We start from the raw sequence: 24,089 nt of genomic DNA, 5'->3' as shown, positions 1-24,089 counted from the left end.
AATTTATTACTTTTCCTAAAGGTATAAACTCTCAATATGTGATTACATTTACTATATATAATATATGAACAAAACTGTTCATTTAAGAAGTCAAAACTAAAGTGTTAAGATGGAAAATAGTATAGAAAAGAAATTTCATGATGGAATATAATTAAACTGTGTGATGACAATAAATCTTCTAATAATTCAATATTTACACGTGAATAGAGAAACTATTGGGATTATAAAGGAAGCAAAATTAATTTCCAAAAAGACTGCTTTTCAAAGATATTTCTTAAGGCAATATGATGTTCTGAGTGTAGCAGGCATTGAAAAACTCATTTGCAAAGGTGACGATTTTTTTTTACTATTGTACAGTAGACGAACTTTATCCGTTTAGAACTGCACATTCTGGAGTTGACCATGGGGCATCCACAAGACATATAAGGAGTAAAGAAAAACAGTTTGCCAATATCAGCAGAGAAATTAACAGAATTTTCATTCAGATGTGTGAACATTGAATTTGAAGAAAAGTCGTACTGAAACCACAATATTAGTTGTTCGTCCTATCACTTCTACAGACTTTAATTCCAGTTGTCAAGTAGACCTTGTTGACTATCAATCATGTCCAGATGGAGAATACAAGTGGATCATGCACTACCAGGACCACTTAACCAAATTGAGTGTACTGCGCCCTTTAAAGACAAAAAGAGCAGCTGAAGTGGCTTACTGATATTTTTCTGATTTTTGGATCTCAACATACTACAAAGTGCTAATGGAAGAGAATTTACGGCTAATGTAAATAATAATAAAAAGATGGACAGCATCTTTGCTTATTAATACATGTACAATGTTGCTAGACAATAATTTCGTTGACAGTGGCTTGAAATTATCTGAGATGTTCTGAATGTATTGCAACTCCATACACAATATCACTGGTCGGTAATTACAAGTAGTACATATCAAAATAACTTAAGGGGGTTCGCGGGTCTAAATCATTTATATAGGATTTCTCTATATTTTTCTATAAATGAACTTTATCTTAAATAAATAATAAATTCAAAGTCACTGACTCAAACAGGGTCTAAAAAATAGTCGTCAAATAGATATGTAATGATGTGAGGGCAACTTCATACCAAACTGACTTAAGCAGAAAATATGTTTAAACTAACTAACATTAATGATTCAAGTTGATGTTGTAGTGGTTGTTGTTTATGTTTGATATTGAACTATTGGCATTCCCTGATTATTTTCAAAATAATTCCATGTTTTAAAAAAAAAATCCGCAGGTCACACCATAGAACAATTGATCAGTCGCTGTATAAAGCTTTATTCGGAAGTGACCCTACAGTTGGCTTGTCATCATCAGCCTTTCCAAAAGAATTACTTAACACTATTGAAATTGAAGAAGATGTAATTGCATTGACAACAGCTACTAGTCACGACAATGTCAGAACAACATTGAGACAGAAACTGATCTTGACACAAAAATTGAAATAAAAACTGATCTGGAGATAAAAACTATAATGGAAACCGATAGACACAAAGACTGAAACTGAAACAAATCTGAACACAACACTGAAACCGAAATTAATCTGGACAAAAACACTGAAATGAATGTTTTAACTAGTACGAGCACTGAAACTGATGTTGACACAGACACAAATTTCAAAATAATAAGTGCGAGAAAACGAGCCCTGTACGGCCAACAGATACAGGCCCGTGAGATGTTGTCTTCTTTCAAAAAAAGATTACAAGACTAAGAAATTGGAGACAATGTCATAATACCAGTACAAAGAGTAAACCGTCGGCCGATGGACTACAAAAACATCAAAGGTGTTGTGCTTGATATTGCAGAAAATGGATATAAAATTGGTACAAAAGTTGGAATCATGATTGGTTTCATGAGTCGTAATCAAATTGAAAAGATTCAGAGAAAGGAAATGACCATATTGGACAAACCAGAGAACACAGAGGTTAACGTCAGAAAAGCAGTACAATTGCTTTCTTTAAGTGGTGACCAAGGTCATGTGTATTGCAGCTGTCGGGGTGGCTGTAAAACAGGCAAATGTAAATGCAAAAAAAATAACTTATTGTGTAATTCAAGATGCCATGCTTCCTTGTCTTGTGCAAACAAATAGGTTTTTCAATTCATTAGGCTTGACTTATATTTCCAATGTATGATATTATGTATGCAATTTTTTGTCATGATGTATGTTTGAAGATAAATGAATGAAGGGTACCAATTTATTTTTGTTTTTAACGACCATTTCACTTTGTACTAGACGTGGCATCTAGCTGTTTAGCTAAATTTGCAACAAGGTGTCACGTTAGCTTATCATTATTTTGCGTCCTTCGTTCATCTGTAAACTTCTAACATTTCAAAAATAATACTGATAAACACTTGAAAATAAGAACAGAAAAACAAACACAAACTAAATTTCAGAAAATACGAAAGATAGTGAGTTGTACAAGCTATTATCTTTTTCTCCACAAAATTTGTACAGGTTATTACTTGTACAATTATATTTATACGTCAAGTAATAACCTGTATGATGGCATCATACGAGTAATTACACTGCATGTGTTCAAAGTTGCACCTTAACGGGTTTTTTTTTCATACCAACTACACATTTGGTACTCCTCGTCAGGTCCCTACGGCAAAGTTTCGAACCAGATCTGACTAAATTCAAAGATATTGGGAATGAACGAACTATTCTCAACTTAAATATTTTTCTGGGATCCGGGCCCATTTGGACACCACAGTTTGATGTCAATTAGTTTCTTGTCAACAGTTGTCTAATTGGCAATCATACACATCTTCTTTTAAAAATCATTTGAAAAGGGATTGACTCGTCAGATCGATACAAAGTAAAAAACCATCGTGGACGTGGCAGGGTACTTAAACATCCCCATAACAAAACTGTGGATGATTTAAGCTGAAACTCTTCCTCCTGAAAGGAAAAAAAGGTAATTGATTTTTTTTATGTATCCTAGTGATTCGTTTTTTTCAGCCTTTTGGTAAATGATATGAATGAACATCTTGTGAACAATAATTACAATTCTAATAGAACTCATGTATTATTTAGTATCACTCTAAAATCTCATACTTTCTTTATAACTTCACAACACACCTCTTTCTTAACCCTAATAAAATCGATCATTTTTTGCAATCATTCTTTATTTAGAAATGCAAATTTTAGAGTACTGCATATACAATTACATTTCTATTTAATCATTTGTACTAGTGTTTAAAAATACCAATGTTATTTTAATTGATCGGGTGGAGCTTATTTTTTAATTTACATAAGGACAATTTATTTGAAGATGTGTGTGATAAGGATGATTGCCGTTATAATTAATATTGAATTCTTTTCACCTATCAGTGTCGCTAAACTTTTATACAAAGGAACTGATTGTATGATTTGGGGCGAATAACTGGACACTTCATCGATGAGTTTATCACAAAACTCCTGTCTATAAATGGACTGGTCTTAAACTCCGCCCAGTCAAGTGAAATAAATCTAGTAATAGATTCTTGTTTATGTCAATCGTTTTAACGTCCTATTTCATGCCACAAAATCGGGTAGATACAGACAAATTATGCAAATTAGTAAGTGCCTGCATGATATATAAGCCTGCACACAGCCCATCGACAGTATTACCAAAAGCTTACACAGAATAATTTAATCAAGGAAAAGACATTGCAAAGGTAAATTCGTGTACATTTTTTTTTAATTCATATTAGATGTTTTATTTTTATTCATGTTGGTTATTTCAATTTCAATTTGACTTTATTTTGATACCGCATTTATTATAAAAAACAACACTTTAATTGTAAAGAAATCACTGTGATATATATTAGATAGAATAGTGTCTACTAAAATTAGTTGGGTTAAATTAAAGTACGTAGTAGAAAGTATTGTATATATCATGTTTATCGGTCTTTTGTGCATTTTTCCTTTGATCATTTTTTGTGATAATTTGTCATTTCATACTACTCGCTTGAGATGGGAAATTATCGATAGAAACTAAGGAGACACGTTGCGTTGCTAATGAAATTGACATAAAATTGACAACGTGTTCTCAACTCGATTGTTTTTCTCGCTTTCGGCGTACCGGCTCAAGCGAGAAAATCAATCTCGTTGAGATGACCAACAATAATTTATAAATAAATATACATGAAATAGACTGTGGATCTTCTAAATTTTAATGTTAGTTTGCAAAACCGATTTCCGAATTGATTTGAAAATAAAATTTGTCACGCAATTACTTTGAAAGATAACACAAAATTGGACAGTTAAGTTAGTTGATTTAACGAGGTTTATACATGTTATAATTTTTTTTAAAATTTTTTTTTTTATCTTAACATGCTTAAAGCAAACTTAAAAAACTGAAGATTCTTTTGAGTGTATGAAATTATTTATTTCTCGTTGAGTTTTGACTTTCATCTTTCAACTGTAACCCACATACAAGGCTCCGTGTTAAAGATTGTACTTTGACCTATAATGGTTCACTTTTACAAAATGTGACTTGGGTGGAGAGTTGTCAGATTGACACTCATACCACATATTCTTATATCTATTTGATTTTAAAATGTTGCAAAAAATTCATAAGATTATTTTTTTCTTTAGCGAAATGAAGTATACAGTTTTAGCATTGGTCTGTATTGTGGTTGTGAATGGATACAGTTTCAAGCGTACTGAGAAATCCAAATATCTTGGAGACAGGGAAAAGTTCATTTTAAAACACGCTGGTATCGAAATGGCAAAAGAGGAATTCGGCGAAAAAGGTGCTGAAGAAGCTGACAAAATACTTGGAAATTGTCTAGAAAAACCAGATGAAGAGATCGGAGAGTGCATGCTAGATGCGGGTAAACGCCTTTGTGAAGAAGGAGAAGATGATCAATGCAAAAGAATCGAAGACCACATAATGTTCACGATCGCTGTAGGTAAAAATCTACTGGAAAGTGGGTGCCTTGCTAAGGAGGTTGAAGATGCTGATATCGGGCCGTGTCTCCAAGGTAAATGTATGGCGATATGCGATAATGTTTGTGATGATTTAGAGGAAACCGAAGAAGAATGTGATTGCCAAGAATGTTGCAAGGTTGAAGAAAAAGATCTAGAAAGTGCAGTAGAAGAACTCGAGAGTAAAGAAGAGAGGTCAACACGTTTAAATAAGCTCAGAAAACTTAACATTTTCCGTTCTGTGTTGAACAAAAGATACTTCGGAAATCTGATCAAGAGAAAGTAGAAGCCACCATTAATCAAAAAACCCACATAGACAATAACTCAGAAAGGACAACAACCTTGCAATGAATAGTTTGTAATGTTTAGAAAAGCTTTTTAATTCATAAATATTTGCATTCATTATGTCTTTTTTTATTCCAGTTTGTAGTATTTTAGTATTTTTATGTTCGTGCTTGCTTGTTATTCTGTTGTTTTCCTCTATAATCAATGTTTCCCTCGGTTTTAGTTTGTTACACTGATTTGTTTTAGCGTAATCGAATTCTGACTATCGAACAGCGGTATACTAATGTTGCCTTCATTTAGATCATACTTTATTATTGTCAATTGCATTTAAGTATTCATACGATGTCACATATTAACATCACCATTAACAACATTGGTGCGATACTGTCGCCGTCTATGTGAAAATCGCAATTGTCGCCCTTGAATTCAGGTCCGTTACGTCATATGGAAGGTGGATTTCCCACTGCATTAGTGTACATATGATGTCACATATTGCCGTCATAATTAACAACCAGTTAATTTCAAATAGTTTTCCAAGCTGGCTATTATTGACATATACGTTGGGTAAAGGGTGGGGGTGTTCCAGGGGTTGGAAACTTTCCCCTTTCGTTTTTTTTTAATTATGTGAACATTTCTTAGTGTTTCAGGAGTTGGAACCCCGCGGCGCCACATTTCAAAATGACGGGATCCGCGTCTGGACAGGTTTTAGCATGGATGTTATTCATTGAAGAATATATTCCTCACTTTCGATGGGTTTTAAAACCCTTATTTTGAAATACATAGTAAATTCTAAAAAAAATAACATTATATTTTGCTGTGTGTTTGTTTATTACACACTGAGTAGAGGTATACGAGGGACGGTTGACATCTCACAAAAAATGTTTGAACCCACGACATGTTTGTACCTGTCCCTAGTTAAAACATCTACCCTTTGTAAATATGTTGTGTTTTTTAAGTTTTGGTATATTTGAATGTTTCTGAGTTTAATATAGCGTCCATTTTTCTGAACAAGTATACATAATTGTTAAGGTCCTACTGCGCCTGCTGTACGGGATTGTTTCACTACGCTGAATGCCCATGCCATTGTTGCAATTGAGTTGTTTTCGGCTCTTTGGTTGGGTAGTTGTGTCTTTGCCACATTTCCTGATTTCATTCTCTATTTTATTTGACTAATTCATCTTAAATGTTTACAAATATGCGATATCTTGCAAAAGCATAGTTTTTATCGCGATATTTTTAGAATGAATTTACGCGGTATTTACATTTACCTTAAGCAAAGAACTTCAGAAAACGTCTTCAAACTACAGCTTACAACGTTACATATAACATTATGACGCTTTAAAGTTATACGTTTACATTTGAGTTATCAACAAAATCAATTAGTACTCGAGTTAGTTAGTATTCTGTAGTTTATTTTGAAAACAAGAATGTGTCCATACTCCATAGTACAAGGATGCCCCACCCGCTCTATCATTTTCTATTTTCCTTGGACCGTGAAAATGTGGCAAAATCTGTAAATTGCCATTAAAATAGGAAAGATCATATCATAAGCAACATGTGTACTAAGTTTCAAGTTGATTGGACTTCAACTTCATCAAAAACTACCTCGACCAAAACTCTTAACCCGAAGCAGAACAGACGAACTAACGGACGAACGGACGCACAGACCAGAAATCATAATCCCATAAATGGGGCATAAATATATTTTGTCATTGTCTTACGAGGTACACGAATGTCCCTAGTATGGTCAGAGAGTTAATCATCTTTCGACCACGCTATGTGTTATATTGGTTTGTCTGTTTGTCTTCTTTCATTTTTAGCTAGGCGTTGTCGGTTTATTTTTGAATTATGAGTTTGACTGTCCCTCTGGTATCTTTCGTCCCTCTTCTATGGAAATATATGACTGCAAAAGGGACAATTATATCCCTCGTGAGACAATAACTAGGAAACCTTTATCAACAAACAGAAGATGAATTACAAACTTGTATTTTTTTATTCATGTTATAAAAACATTTTTAGGGGGATTTTCAAAATTCAAATAGATAACGGAATGGCATCAAAATGACGGATATGATGTCAGAAAATGCAGTTTGACGACGTTTTCAGACGTTCTTTGTACAACCCAAACAACATATACAAATTAAAACAAGAAGTTATTGGTTGTATGCGTCCTAAGCGCTTACCTTCATCAGAAATGCCCACAGCCGAATATTTAAAAGCGAAAGACGCAAAAATACCGAAGGAGCATTATACCTAAAGAGAGAGTAAAACAAATAGCTAAATTTATTTTACATGTTTGATGTCAACTTTGTCTGAGGGAGTTGAAACCTTAATTTCTTAATAATTTCATTTTTGTTAATAAATTGACAACAATTTCTAAATTTGTAAATCATGCCAAAATTAAGAACTGACTACTTATCTAATGATATACGCGGAGCGTGATAGTCCACATGCAAGCAGAGGTATCAACCCTGTGCAGAAGCGCTTTTCTGGATATACAATCATATTAAAAAAAACACGCGGTCAAATGGTTAAAATATTGACAAATTTAACTTAATAACTAGCACGACAATGAGATAAACAAGCTGATAATTAAGTTCCATGGCAAAACAAAACACAAAAAAGTATCAAATGACACACAACAATATAAAAAATACAACATATGACATTAATGACATTAATGACAGAGTATCACAAACCTTACGAAAAACCAATGGGTGATCATACATGTTTGGATGAGGTCAGTAGATACTGCTCAGCATTTGGCGTCGTGTGACTCATGTAAATACATACCTAAATGTTCAGCATGTGGAACTCGTCGTGTTTCTCATGAAAGTATATAACTGAAGGTTCCGCATGTGACACTCGTCGTGTTTCTCATGTAAGAACATGACTTAAGGTTTAGCATGTGGCTCTCGTTGTGTTACTCATTCGAGAACATACTTGAAGGTTCATCATGTGGCACTAGTCGTTTTACTAATGTAAGAACATAACAGAAGGTTCATCATGTGGCACTCGTCGTTTTACTAATGTAAGAACATAACAGAAGGTTCATCATGTGGCACTCGTCGTTTTACTAATGTAAGAACATACTTGAAGGTTCATCATGTGGCACTAGTCGTTTTACTAATGTAAGAACATACTTGAAGGTTCATCATGTGGCACTCGTCGTTTTACTAATGTAAGAACATAACTGAAGGTTCATCATGTGGCACTAGTCGTTTTACTAATGTAAGAACATAACAGAAGGTTCATCATGTGGCACTCGTCGTTTTACTAATGTAAGAACATAACAGAAGGTTCATCATGTGGCACTCGTCGTTTTACTAATGTAAGAACATAACAGAAGGTTCATCATGTGGCACTCGTCGTTTTACTAATGTAAGAACATAACAGAAGGTTCATCATGTGGCACTCGTCGTTTTCTCAAGTAAGTACATAACTGAAGATTCATCATGTGGCACTCGTCATGTGACCTTTGTAAGTACACAGCAGAAGGTTCAGCATGTGGCACTCGGCGTTTTACTAATGTAAGTATATACCCGAAGGTCTTCCAATTATCAGCCTACTTTTCGAAAAACATTAGCACTCAAATTTAGGAGGAGACGGTTCTTGGAAAATAATCCCCAAAATACGGGTAAAAAACAAAGCTCAATATCATCAAACGAATTGGTGGTATATGGTCGAAATTAAAATAGATATAAACAATGAAGTTTTCATTTTGGAGTTCGAACCATGAAATTATCTAAAATCCTTTAGTTTATGAAACGACAATTTTTGTCGTTACAATTACGTTTTATATAGTAGAACTTACAAATAGATATAAAAGATGTGATATGAATGCCAATGAGAAAACTATCCATACAAGTCACAATTGATAAAAGTGAACCATTATAGGTCAAAGTACGGCCTCCAACACGGAGCACTCGCTTACACCAAACAGCAAGCTATAAAGGAACCAAAAAATACTAGCGATAAACCAATCAAACAGGAAAACCAATGGTATCAATTATACACATGGAAAAAAATATTGAAACACCAAATTGAAATTCAAATTAAAAAAACACTGTTTATCTTTTTTGTGATATGATTTGTTGAAATAAAACTAGTTAAAAAGATTTTTCAAATATCACCCGAGTTTAATCAAGAAATATCGACTCGATACATTATTATCTGCACATGCAGTTACTGTACTCGTAAACAATAAAACAGATGTTTTATCCTCATTGTTTTCAACACTTTAAATAACCAAGTTTATAAAGTTATGTGATTGACACCGTATAATTGGTCATCCACAACTCATAACTGCAGCAAGAAGGCAGATTATCAGCATGAAAGAAGCAGGTATGACGCTGTGGCAATTGCACGTATTGTTGGTCAACACAATTCCACTATAAGTCGTCTTGAGAATAACAATCAGGCAACAATCGATGTTAAAGACTTTCCGAGATCAAGAAGACCCCCTACATCTGCGAGGGGAAATCAAACTTAATAAAGGATGGTCAGTAGGAAATCCATTGCAAAAACACAATCCTAAAAAGAGATTACCATACAGGAGCCTTTCAACAAGAACTGTTCCAGATCGGCTCATCGCTACTGGTTATCGTGCGATAAGACAATTTCGGGGACCTTTGCCTACGAACAGACACAAACTTGTCCGTATCCAATATAATGTAGAGCTCGCCAAAGTTGGAAATTAGCATCGTGGAGGAAGATCCATTGTTCCAATGTAATTCAGTTTATCTTCCTTGGCATGATCGAAGCCCCAATTTGAACCATATTGAGCATATATGGGAAACTTTTGGGCGTAAAGTGCACGAAAGGACACCTCAGTTCAAACTTAGGATAGGATATGTAATATATATATATATAAGATATTCTAGTATAGAAGAATGAATAAAACCCTATGCATCTTTTGAACTCTTAAGTCAACACTTAAAATACCTGCCTTGCAATTGAATTAAGGTAGAGAATAAAATTGAGAATAGCAATGGGGAATGTGCCAACAAGACAATAACCCAATCAAAGAGCAGACAACATCCGAATGCCATGGGTTTTCAATGCGGCGAGAAACTCAGGCACCAGGAGGTGTGCTTCAGCTGGCCTCTTACCGAAAATGTACACACGTTCATAGATAATGGATGACATTCTAAACTCCGAAATATACACAAGAAAGTAAAATTAAAAATCATAAAACTTGTACAATACTAACAAAGGCCAGAGACTTGCTATAGGCGCAAACATGCGTCGGCGTTAAACAGGCTTTGTTAGATATCAACTCTACCTCTATACTTCTAGCCAATGTAGAAAAACAAAAACACAACAATACGCACAGTAAAACTCAGTTCAAAAGATGTCCGAGTTCGATGTCAGAAAATGTATCAAATGAAACTAAACAAAATGACAATGATACATAAATTAACAAACGACTATTAGCAGTTACTGACATGCCAGCTCGTGACCTTAATTAAACTGATTGAAAGATTAGGTCTTCATCATATGAATATCAAGTACAATCCCTCCCGTTAGTAGTTTAGTATTATACCATTATACAATATATGAGAGGAACATAACCCGTATCATACCAACAACTGGTTTTAGAATAAACGTGTTTATTTTCGATGCAAAGACCTTATAATTAAATCAATATTAATGCCAAAATATGCAATCATTTATGTCATGACAACAGTATCGTAACTATATCCCTTGTTAATGAGTTTTTTTAAAGGTTTTGAATAGCGGTATACTACTGTTGCCTTTTTTGTTAGCTTTTGAGGTAAATGCAGACATTTTTGTGCTTTGTAAAATATTGGATGTGAAATACCTGAACGTATAAGGTGTCTACATGTTAAATTATATAGATTAATGACGTCCTTGCACCGATGATACGATTTAGGAAATGTTTTAGGAAAATAGTTAGTGATATCGAAAACCCTGGTGTAATAATTTTTTAGTTAAATACAAATTTCTCTCGTAAAATCTAGTACGTTGTTACATGTACTTACACTATTTAAAGGAATCTTAGAAGTAGAGATATATAAACACCATCAGATTGTGACAATGGAACGTCAACATCTAAAAATGGATAATTAACGATAGGAAAGTGAACATCATCTCATTTATCCTTACTTTTGGTATTGAGATTGCTGTTTATGATATATATATCAAGATCGAGGAAAGGGCAGTGTTCATTGTGCGTATTAATTTTTTTATTGAAAGTTAGTTCAACTGGATAAATATCTTTAGTATTTACATAATGAAGTCGTCATTATTGATTGGTAGCCAATACATCATTCAAATATCTAAAAGTATTGTTACATTTTTCTATCCGATGATAATTCAATTTTGGATGTAACGCGTTTTTCTGATTGGCTGACGTTATTTTGTCAGGAGTCCATAGACATAATTTAGTCATGTGACCGTGACGTCATCAACGTTTTTTCATGGTTATCTACGGTTTTAAAAGGAATTGAAATGACTGTAATATTTTTTCTGTATTCGAAATAACATAAAAAAAATTGTGGTGCACACTGTTAAATAAACCGCTACGCGCGTTATTCAATGTGCACCACATTTTTTATGTTATTTCTTCATAGACAGAAAAAATATTACAGTCATTTCTTAATTGTTTCGATGGGTCTTTGCTGATTATAGTCAAAAATTGTTTCTCATAACAATACAGAAACAGACTAAAACAAAAATCCTTGGCGAGTTCTTTTAGTTTGTGTTTGATAATATACGAAACAGTGTTTTTATGGTTGTTCTTAAGGGTAAAATGTTCATTAAAATGTTGTATACGTATATCAACTTATAAAATTGAGAATGGAAATGGGGAATGTGTCTAAAAGACAACAACCCGATCATTTAAAAAAAACAATAATAACAGCAGAATGTCACCAACAGGTCTACAATGTATCGAGGAATTCTCGCACCCGGAGGCGTCCTTCAGCTGGCCCCTAAACAAATATATACCAGTTCAATTCTGATTTAATTACTGATTTAATAAAAGAGTCCAAAGATTTCTTGTCAGCTTTTCTTGTTTTATCCATTTCGAACAATATGAACAGCGTGAGTCGTAGATGATATTACGACACTCATTCCAATTACTAATTGACAGGGGACGATATTTAATTCCGTTATTGAGGAATGATTTCAACTCTCGGTCACAAACGACGTTAAGATCTCCTGTTATAATAAGGGAACTAGGGCCATAAATGTTTTCGGAATTACTGCAATTACATGACGTAGGTGTATTGTCATTATTATTATTATTGATGTTTTGGGAGGCGACTTTCCTGCTATGGAACTTGCGCCCTAATTTCAGTTATCGTTACTGTTTTTGAAGAATAAAAAAAAAACTTCGTGTTTTGTTCACTACACGTGAGTTCTTAAGTTGTGAGTTTTTTTTGTTCTTTTTTTCTAAGTCTTTAATGTATTGTGGTTTTACTTTTGTAGAATTCTGTAGATTTTTTTTTTAAATATTTATTTTGTCGTTCAAACTTTTGTTTCGTTGCATGACTAATTACATAGATTGCTTTGATTTGTATGGTAGTAGTAGCTAATTAATATAAATGAGTGTATAAAATGAATCTGAATGTCCATCGCTGAAGATAGAGATTAGATAATGCTTCCCGATAGCCCGGTGTCAATTATTTAATGAAAAATTGCCAAATATATGTATGCGCCAGGTAAAAAAAGACTGTCGCATACTTATGTCACCTACATTGGGATAAATAAAAGAATAAAAAAAAATTAATTATATGTTAAATCCCCTAGATACCAATTAAAGAGACCAGTTTGAGTCATGGTCCCCTTATTCAGTGAGGATTGTCGTGGTCTGTGTATTGACCCCGACTGCCCTCACTGACCATGAGACCACCGAATAATCAATCTGATTTTGAACTGTAACCCACTATTGACACCGTGACTACGGGAACTACTACTACCCTACGGTTTGGACCCAGAGATTGGCGTCCTGTGGCCAATGAGGCATAGTGTGTGCAACTTTGCAGTATAATGTATAATGAAAGATACATGTGCGACCAGCAGTATTATTTTCATTTGTTATGCACCATTTTAATTTTAAAATCTAAAATAAGTTTAACAAACATTTTATCCATTAACAAATTTTCTTTGTTGTTTTTTTTTTTTTTTTTTTTTTGTGGGGACAGATCTCAAAGAGTTCTTCCTAATATAGGTAGACCCAAATTATTTTATGTAAAAGATAAAATCCATTTCCTGTACAAGTATTATAAAAGTAACACTTTTAGAGTATCTTTCTATTCGTGCTCTTTACGTATGTATCAATTGGTAAAAAATTATATCCTGTTAGGATATTTTTTAATTGAAAGTTCTGTATTTGTAACTTTCAAATAAAATAGATCGTTCTGAGTTATATATTTTGCAGTGTAATAAGAAATGTTCTACTGTTTCTTCAACACGACACTCCTCACACAATTTAGTGTCAGATATGCCTATTTTATAAAGATGTTTGTTCAATGGTATATAACCAGTTCTTAATTTAAAAATCAGTCTTTCTTTGTATCTGGACATTTTTGGTATTTTTATGTCAAAATTAATTTTTGGACTTATTTGATACAATGCTCTATCTTTCTCTTTATCCCATTCTTCTTGCCACATTTTTTTCATTAAATTTTTACACAATGTTGTAAAATCATCTTTGAACAACGGTACAAAGATATAAATATTTTGAAAACTTAATGCCTGTTTAGCATGATAATCAGCCAACTCATTGCCTTGTATTCCTACATGACTTGGTATCCATTCAAAAATTATATTTGTACCTGAATGATACAATGATCTTAGTAAAAAATGAATGTCAAGTAAGAATTGATTTCTTATCTTGTTTAAAGGTATTTTCAGTGCTTGAAGCGCTGATAGAGAGTCTACAAAAATCACAACGTTAAAAGGTAGAAAGTCTTGTAACCATGATATACATAAATAAATTGCTGTCAATTCACACATATAAATAGAAAGGTGATTGTTCAACTTAAATCTCTTATTGATTTTTAACTCTGGAATGACAAAGGCACAACCAGCATTGCTATTTGGATCTTTTGACCCGTCAGTGAATACTTTTAAATGGTGTTTATATTGACTATCTATCATAATATTGGCTTCACTTTAAATTAAATGTGGTAAATCCTTTTTAGAAATGTAATCTTTTAAATACATGTTTACTATAGGTACTGTAAAATGCCATGGGGGGATTGGACTTTCTCTATATATAACTACATTATTTTCTGAAAAATTATTTCCTTTTAGAGTATCTTTTGCAATTAATGTAAATGGTTTACGTTTAACAGTTTTACTATAAAATTCAAAAGTAGCAGTATCTTGAATTGATTTTTTGGCTGGATGGTTGTTTTCGAAAGTAGAAATATTTAAATATGATTTTGTTATTAACGCTTTTCTTCTGATTTCGTAAGGAGGGTCTCCCATTTCCACCTGAAGTGCTTTTAATGATGCTGACTTCATGGAACCTGTACATAGACGTAAAGATTGTGTTTGTACCTTATCTAAAATTTTCTTAATAGATGCAGAGGCTGTATTGTAAACCTCACAACCATAGTCAATTTTTGATCTTATTAAAGCAATATAAATTTTTCTTAGAGTATAACTTGTTGCTCCCCATTTCGTTCCCGTTAAAAGTTTCATACAGTTTAAAATTTTTGTACATCTTGTATTAATATACTGAACATGACTATTCCAAGTAAGATATCTATCAAAAATAATTCCAAGAAATTTAACTTCTTTAACAACTTCTAAAATGTGATTTCCTATTTTTAATATAATATTATTACAATTTGATTTCCTAGAAAAAATAACTGTGACTGTTTTTGAAGGTGAAAGTAAAAAAAAACAATTTGAGCACCATTTGCTTATACTATTCAAGTCTTCTTGAATTTTTTTCTGTAAAAATTTTAATGATGGTCCAGATTTCCAAATTGCCCCATCATCTGCAAATTGTGACATTTCACAATTTTTTAAACAGTCTGACATGTCATTAACCATAATATTAAAAAGTGTTGGACTTATACAACTTCCCTGGGGGGTACCATTTTCTAAAACAAAAATATCTGAAAAAGTGTTGTTTATCTTAACCTGCAATACTCTATCTGAAAGAAAATTATTAACATAAGCAAGCATGTTGCCTTTAAGACCCATTTTTTTCATTTTTTTTTAATAAACCATGTTTCCATAGCATATCGAAAGCTTTTTGGAAATCAATAAATATTCCAACTAATATGTGTTTTTTAGCAAAAGATTTCTGTATTGCATTTTCTAGGCGTATACATTGCTGTATCGTACTTTTATTTTTTCTATAACCGTTTTGATTCGGGTTAAATATATTATTTTTTTCCAGAAACCATGTTAATCTATTGTTAACCATTTTTTCCATAATCTTATTAAAATTAGAAGTTAATGCAATAGGTCTATATGATAATGGATCACTGGGATCTTTACCATGTTTAAAACTAGGAATAATTGTTGAATGTTTCCATTCCTTTGGAAGTTCTTGTAACATCCAAATTTTATTAATAAATAGTAAAAATATGCTTAAGGTTTTATTAGATAAATGTCGAAACATACTATAAGTTGTTCTATCTTTTCCCGGCGAGCTATCATTAGTATCAGCTATTGCATCTTTAAATTCTTGCAATGTAAATTTTTCATTAAAACAATCTGTATTAATTTTGTAATATTCAATAAAATCATTTATCTCTTCTTTTTCTGTTTTAGTCTTAAATTCTTTGAAGTCGTTATTGTGTTTGATGTACTACTGACTTTGCAGTAATTTTCTGCAAATACGTTTGCTTTTTCTTTCGTATCTGTAATAAATCTATTAAAATATTTCAGAATAGGAATGTTTGTCCTAGTACTTATCTTCCCTAACATCTTTTTTACATTATGCCATAGATCTGAAATATTATTATTACAATTGAGACTAGTACAGTAATTTGACCAATGGTTGTCCTGTGTATCTTTTAATACTTTTTTTACAAAATCTTTCTTTATCTTTATAAATTTTAAAATCATTGCCATTTCCAGTATGTCTTGCTCTATTTCTAGCTTTGTTTCTACCTTTTATAGCTGAAGTACATTCCTTTGTCCACCAAGGAACACAAGGTTTGTTTGTTTTATGAAATTTCTTAATAGGAATATGGGTACATGCTATATTAATCAATTCAGTGGTTAAAGTATTGTTAGTTTGCTGTATATCATCTGTAATTAAATTCTCTGTAAATGTAATGTCACATTCTTTCGTGAAGCTTTTCCAATTTGCCCTCTTAAAATTCCATTTAGGGGAGAAATCAATGTTGTAATCACCAATATATATATTAGAATCAATGTACACACAAAAATGATCACTTCCAAATGTGGAATGTTGATCTACCAACCAATTAATTTTTTGTCCAATATTAGGACTACAAAAAGTCAGGTCTAAACATGATGTTTCTAAATTAATCGGATTCAGTCTTGTTCCTGATCCTTCGTTTAAAAGACATATATTATTATCTTGAATACACTTAAAAAGTTCTCTACCTTTAGTATCGATTCTTTTCCCCCATAATGTATGGTGAGCATTAAAGTCACCACATAATATGTATTCTGTTGTAATTTGACTAAGAAGAGTATCATAGTCTTCATATTTAGTGTCTAATTTAGGGTCATATAAATTAAGTATCAGTAATTTCTTACTATTATGTATAATATAAATTGCAGAAGTTTCAAATGTACTCTGAAAATCAACTGTACTATAGTTAATATATTGTTTAACATAAATGGCTGTTCCACCTCTGTTAACACCTCGACTTGAGAATGTTGCGAGTGTGTAACCTGGTATTTCAGGGTAATCGTTTTGGAGTTTACAAAAAGTTTCTTGAAAACATAAAATATTTGGCGTATCTTTAATATTGTTTAAGTGCCATATAAACTCCGGTATGTGTGACCGAATTCCCTGACAGTTCCAATGTGCCAAACTAAGTTGTAAAGCCATGAATATGATTAAAGTATACATTATAATTGACATGAATGTAAATAGTTTATATTTCATTATTAAATACAAGTATAAATAAAAACTTAGTTTATTAATGTAAGTTTATCTAGTATATATTCTTGGTTAACGTGTACACCAAGGAATTCTAATACCATGTCAGCTACAACACTGACTTTTTGTTCATTATCAGATAATGTTGGAACCTGTATTGCTGTCATAATTATTAAGAGAATAAAATTGTCAAACTCTGTGAGCTGTTGAAATAAGCCCTTTGTTAGAGAAATCTTTTCATGCTCTTTAGGAAGTTTTTCCTTTTTACCCTGTAAAGGATTTTGTTTTGACTCTTTAAGAACATGTGTTCTTGCTTCTTTAACTGAGCATTTTTCTTTATACACTCTTTTTATTATTTTTTCATTTTGTATTTTCTTTGGGCAGTCTTTACTCGTAGCTGGGTGGTCACCGTTGCAAATTGCACATTTAGCCTTAACTTTACACTCCCTATCTTTATGGTCTTCCCCACACCTTACACATTTTACACTAGTTCTACATTCTTTTTGCACATGTCCAAAACCCTGACATTTAAAACATTGAGTTGGTTTTGGAATAAAGAGTTTTGTTTTGTGACTCTTAAAACCTATCAACACTCTGGGTGGTAACTCTGTTGTGTTAAAAAAACAGTTTTAGAGTTTTTGACGGAACCCTAGATTTAGTATTAATGTCATAATATGTTAGTCTCTGAAATCGACTGACCTGTTGTTTCTCTAGAATGTCCTGTAAATCTGATTCTTCTATATCAAGTGAAACATTGTAAATACAACCTATAGTAGTGTTCAGCGATTTAGGCTGAAACACATTTACTGACCATTGTCCTAGATGTGTAAGTTTGGACAATTGATTGAACTGGTGTTTATCAAAACAAACAACCATTAAATGACCAGTTCTTGTTGCCCCGAGCTCTTTTACAATACCTACAGAAGAACTCATTAGTTTTTGTATTTGTATTTGATTTTTTAATCCAAGTTTTTCGTCTCTATTAGAAACTATTAACACATATTTTTTAAGCTGTTTTGGACTTTTTTAAATTAGTCTTTTAACGGGGGCCCTTTTTACAGTATCCTGTAACACACTACTATAAGAGTCGTGCTGTTGACTGTTAACACGTTTCCTTTTACTTTTTTGATATTGCCATGGGTCTTGGCCAATATCTGATCCACTCTCTAATTCTGACGTTTCCGAACCTGTATCCATATTAATTAAATTTTGGGACATATAAGTTCTGTCCATAACTTTTTCATGGAGACCATCAATAAATCGTTCTATCACAGTAATGTCTTCTGAATCAGACATACTTAAATTACCAAACTACTACTCCCTATTGGAGAAGAAGCGTGACTAAATATATATATATATAAAAAAAAAAAAAATAGTAGAAAATTTTCTGAACCTAAGTTTACACAACCTGTATATAAATATCTTAATGTAATATCTAAATAAATAGCTGAAATATCAATGCCTGTACATAAAGTAAGAAACTAAGTTTACATATAAATAACGATCAGTGCTCAGTAACTAAATGCATGTGTGTGACACCATTGGACTCACTACCAATGATATGTGTATTGTCACTGATCTTTACATCTTTATATACTTGGCTATAATTAAACACATATTTCTGAGGAGATTTTTTGTAAACATAACAAATGAGAACGAGTTCAGTATTTTCAAAATATCCAGGTATTTGTTCTTTAAAGAATTTTCATTAAAAATATCGGCAATATTTACAAAATCAAAACCTTTATTGACATCCTTGATTTTAGTAAAAATGTTTTTTTGTGATCTTCTTAGCGATTAATTTTGGGAAAGAGTTTAGAATAATAATATGCCATTTTAATTTGAACGATTTCATACTTAGGACTGCAATATGGAACTGTGTTGCAATCCTCTAAAAAATTTATGTAACTTTTGAACAGGTAAAGAACAGAGCTTGATTAACAGATAATGTCGGCAGTTGTTTTTATTTAAATAGAAATTAGGTCCGAAATATTTGTATGGTTGAATTTTGGCAGAGAGTGAGGATAGAGAGTCTGTAATTTTTTAATCCAATTTAATTCAATTATTTTCCGTGAGCATTCTTTACGAGAATCAGTTTGGTTCCGATCGGATTTATAATAAACTTTGAATTTAACTTGATGCATTTGTGATGTATGGTAAAAATTAAAACCCTATATATCTTTTTAACATCTAGGTCAACACTTAAAGAAAGCCAACCTTGCAATTGAATTTTGTCATTAAAAAGATTCTACTTGGTTTTGATCGGATTAATAACTAAAATTTAATATAATCGTCCAAAAAACAAATCACTCATTCATAACGCTCAAATCGACAACAAATGTTCCCCTCTGAAATTAGACGCATGATTATCAAAAACTTGCAAGATCAATGAAAACACAACAATCTGAAGCTAAGTTTTGACATTTCTATTTAGGAGGTAAATCGGCAGCCTAAGCTAGTCCGACTCCTAACAGGTGATAAACACTTGATAAACGTCCAACGTCAATTACGTAATGCCAAAAATTTAAAAGAAAAGCAGTAAATTCTAATTTTAAAGGCTTGGTTTCACCGGGTTGGGTTTGAACATACGACGTCGACCTCCAGCACTAGAGGCAAACACGCTACATCCAGACCGTGTCTTACAGCATTATAGTCTGTATTCATATTGTATGTAATCAGCTATTTTGAAAACATTTGAGGCGTTTCAATAGATTGAATCCCATGGCAATTAATAAATATTACCATCAGTTAGTACAAAAGAGTAAAATAGCAAAAGTACCGAATTCTGAGGAGAATTCAAAACGGAATGTCTGTTATCGAATGGCAAAACGCATCAAAAACGAATAGACAAGAACTGTCATATTCCTGACTTGGTACAGGCATTTTCAAATGTATGTACAAAAGAGTAAAATAACAAAAGTACCGAATTCTGAGGAGAATTCAAAACGGAATGTCTGTTATCGAATGGCAAAATCAAAAACTAAAACACATCAATCGAAATAACAACTGTCATATTTCTGAATTGGTATTGGCATTTTCTTATGTAGATGTAATGATGATAAACATCTTTAGTACCCATAATCTATAGATCTAGACCATTTGAGGGTATAATGTGTAAAGTTCATACGGAATATTTATCAACCAGGTCTTTGTACCTTCCTATGAATATCTTTTAGAAAAAAGGAGGAGACGTTCTTTGACATACCCTGGTATATTAACTTTCTACTCAGACACTAGTTTCGTGTTTCAAGGACTGAGTAACAGCTACAAGCTCTTTAATACTGACAAATTTGGGAAATATATATCTCATATGCCAGTGAAGTTGGTATATAATTGCTACTTAGGTAGGAGAAATTAATTTTTTTTTGCTAATTGTTCTTTTTGAGAACTACTTTTTTTGTGATGTTATGCTATTGTTTCAGAAAAAGGAGAAGATTTGGTACCATTTAAACGTTTAATCCCGCTGCAAATGTTTGCACCTGTCCTAAGTCAGGAATATGATGTACAGTAGTTGTCGTTTGTTTATGTAATTTATACGTGTTTCTCGTTTCTCGTTTTATTTATAGAGATTAGACCGTTGGTTTTCCCGTTTGAATGGTTTTACATTATTAATGTTTGGAGCCCTTTATAGCTTAGTGTTCGGTGTGAGCCAAGGCTCCGTGTTGAAGGCCGTACATTGACCTATACTGGTTTACTTTTTTTTTAAATTGTTATTTGGATGGAGAGTTGTCTCATTGGCACTCACGCCACATCTTCCTATATATTTATATATTCGCTAAAATGAAGAATCGTTGAATTAAAAATAAAATAAAGACAGAAAGAATGCAAATATTGGTTTTATTTATAAGCTAATTTTAACATATTATCTTTTTTTTGTTAGGTAGCTGTCGGTTGTGCTGATTGTGGATTGTGGATTAATGGTGGTATTTACTTCCTCTTTACGATGTTTTTGAAATTTCTAATTTTCAACAGGGAACGAAGACGATTAAGATGAAAGTTTTTTTTGGATTTCTTTTCTTCTTCTTCTTTTTCTTCTTCTTCTTCCAGTAATTTTCCGAAATTGCCACACTCTTCGTTACAATCGCAAGACTCATCTTCACATTCTTCTTCACAATATGGCAGACATAATTCTTTGGCGCATTCCGATGGTGTAACTCCTTCCATGTCAAGACATCCTACCGCATATAGACCTTCACCTGCTTCTAGTGTTTCATCAATCAGCCTTTCGATTTTATTGCAGGTTTCATCATCTACTTTTTCAAGTTCGCATATCTTTTGACCTTCACCTTTCACGCAGCACTCGATGTTTCTTAAAGGTTTGTCCAGGCACCTGTCCAATATTTCGCCGCCCTCTTTTGCACCCTCTTCGCCAAAATATGCCTTTGCCATTCCAACACCCATTCTTCTCAGGAGCCCCCTTTCTTTTTCATTAAGAGTTTCAGCACCACGTTTGAAACTGTACCCATTCACACTCAAAATACAGACGACCATTGCGAGTGATAAAACTATTAACTTCATCTTTCTGAAAATAAAATAAAAACAAAAATTAAAAATAAAAACAATGTGTTTGAATCATTTCTCATATCGACCAAACCTACACCGAATTGATAAAGGTTCAGATAATTAAATCTAACAAATATACCGTACTCGAACGGGAATTCAAATAGGAGAAATTAAAAAAATGACACCAAAACGTTTCCACGCAAAAGAGCTAGAGAAAACCAACTGTCACATTCTTTTTTGTATACCATGACAAGACATGTATACACCGTTTACTATAGAAATATGATAATGCATACGTATATTATGAATAAAGTGTATTTGCTATATACTACTAATTCCAAGTGTACTATCCCCAGAGTCACTGATATACATATAGATTCTTACATTGATACCAGTGGATTATCGGATTTATCCAATCGAGATAGTTAAATTATCAATTTTAAAGTCCGAGCCGCCTCGGCGAGGACTTTAAAATTTATAATTTAACTATCGAGATTGGATAAATCCGATAATCCACGAGTAACTATGTAAGAATCTGTTTCTCTAATGATTATAAAGACATTTTCTTTTTTTGTTAACCAAAAATCCCCTTCGAGTGCCTTTCACATTGCACGAAGTTGTCAATTTCATTAACACCTGTTATCAAATCTTGATTCATCCAGTTAGCTAAAAAGGTCATGACCCTTAAAATCATCCAATGATCTTTTGAGATCACCAGCAACCACACGTTGATTAAATTTTTTTATACAATGGGTTCGGAAAGGGATAAATTTCCATAGAATTAGAGAAATTGTATTATATTAACTATGAACTTCATATTAAACGAGTTTATTACATGTATTAATTCTTCTATATAGAGTCTCTTTATAATAATATATCCGTGACCAGCATGAATAGTAAACTTGGAATTGATCGTTCCTATCTTCATTGATAATATATGTAAGTGTACAGAAAAAACGCGAAAATAATTGAAATAAACCTCAAACAAAAATAAAACGGACTTTGGAAAAGGGGGAGGGCTAAACAAATTATCCTGTCCGAAAGTACCTATACAGAAAAACGCGAAAATAATTGAAATTACAGAATTCAAATAACGGAATTTGGTTAAAGTGGAAAAAGTAAAACACAAAAATACCGAACTCCGAGGAAAATTCAAAAAGGAAAGTCCAAAAAGGAGGGCTTAAAAATTGTCTTGTATCTTTAACTTTTAAAAACTTTCATGAAATTTTCCAGTTATAAAATCTTTTATAAAATTTCATCCTACAACAATTTACATATTTTTAACCACTCATTAAATGCCCGCGATTTTGCGGACAAATATTAGCAATTGCACTTTTCTGTATTATAGTTGTATTTCTAGTAGTTTAAAGACCTCCTTTAATTGAACAAAAGAAATAAAATTACAAAAAATGTATGTACAATTAATATTAAAATGTTGAACTTACCTTTATTTTATCTTTGGTCTAGATGATGCAACGATGTATGACAGCTAATTGTCGAAAACTGTCGGTGAACAATGAATTTCGTTATTTTATAATAAAAAGGGAGGTAATAATTTGCATAATTTGGTTCTGCATCTTAGATTACATAGTAACATTTTGATGATTGACATTAGTCACACAAGAGGGTATGTATGGTGTCATTTTGTTTTCTTTACCCTGTTTTTTTACCTTTAAAAATTAATTACTTGCTACGTTTTTTTCTTATACCTATTCTAATATCGGACTGGGACTTTTTTGAACTGACTTCTGTTGTGTGTTTTGTTGAGTAAATACTAATTCCAAATTGGGCATATGTATATGTTTGCATTTTGACACCTGTCACAACTCAGAAACATGTAGCCATTGTAAGTCTAATGTTGTAGTTTTTTTGTTTATTTGGCCGTTTTTCCATTTGTATGTTTCGGATTTTACTGTGGCGGCCATTTTGCTGATCTAGATTTGTATACATTATTGTTTAGTGGCTAGCTGAAGACCGACTCCTAGTGTGGATTTTTTTCTCCCTGTATAAAACTGACTCATATTTTATTTTTACCTGTTTTCTGCAATTTGGTCGGGTTGTTATCTCTTTGACAGATTTCCAATGTCCCTTCTCTATTTTATTAGAAAACCCCTAGTTTTTGGTGGGGTTCGTGTTGTTTATTCTTTAGTTTTATATGTTGTGTCATGTGTACTATTGTTTTTCTGTTTGTCTTTTTCCTTTTTAGCCATGGCATTGTCAGTTTGTTTTAGATTTACGAGTTTGACTGTCCCTTTGGTATCTTTCGTCCCTCTTTTATTAAT

At 32.5% G+C, this 24,089-nt stretch overlaps 2 protein-coding genes across 2 annotated transcripts; one reads left to right on the top strand and one right to left on the bottom strand.

Annotated features, from left to right (window-relative positions):
* Nucleotides 1-3,553: 3,553 nt before the first annotated feature.
* LOC134690824 (uncharacterized) lies at nucleotides 3,554-5,349 on the top strand. Its single transcript, XM_063550925.1, has 2 exons — nucleotides 3,554-3,691; nucleotides 4,614-5,349. The coding sequence occupies exon 2, from the start codon at nucleotides 4,618-4,620 to the stop codon at nucleotides 5,230-5,232; it is 615 nt and encodes a 204-aa protein (XP_063406995.1). The 5' UTR covers nucleotides 3,554-3,691; nucleotides 4,614-4,617; the 3' UTR covers nucleotides 5,233-5,349.
* A 15,775-nt stretch (nucleotides 5,350-21,124) lies between these two features.
* On the bottom strand, nucleotides 21,125-23,349 carry LOC134689587 (uncharacterized). The gene is made up of 2 exons (XM_063549554.1): nucleotides 23,253-23,349; nucleotides 21,125-21,826 (listed from the first exon to the last, which is right to left on the bottom strand). Exon 2 carries the CDS (start codon nucleotides 21,820-21,822, stop codon nucleotides 21,232-21,234), a length of 591 nt encoding a protein of 196 aa, XP_063405624.1. The 5' UTR covers nucleotides 21,823-21,826; nucleotides 23,253-23,349; the 3' UTR covers nucleotides 21,125-21,231.
* Nucleotides 23,350-24,089: the final 740 nt, after the last annotated feature.

The sequence above is a fragment of the Mytilus trossulus genome, chromosome 11 (assembly GCF_036588685.1).
Source record: "Mytilus trossulus isolate FHL-02 chromosome 11, PNRI_Mtr1.1.1.hap1, whole genome shotgun sequence".
Taxonomy (NCBI): Eukaryota; Metazoa; Mollusca; class Bivalvia; order Mytilida; family Mytilidae; genus Mytilus; species Mytilus trossulus.
The sequence above is the reverse complement of the archived record's forward strand: the minus strand, read 5'-3'. Positions and strand labels throughout refer to the sequence as shown.

Bases quoted from the DNA above. Each gene is read 5' to 3' on its own strand.
- LOC134690824 (XM_063550925.1), top strand. From the start codon at position 4,618: ATGAAGTATACAGTTTTAGCATTGGTCTGTATTGTGGTTGTGAATGGA.
- LOC134689587 (XM_063549554.1), bottom strand. From the start codon at position 21,822: ATGAAGTTAATAGTTTTATCACTCGCAATGGTCGTCTGTATTTTGAGT.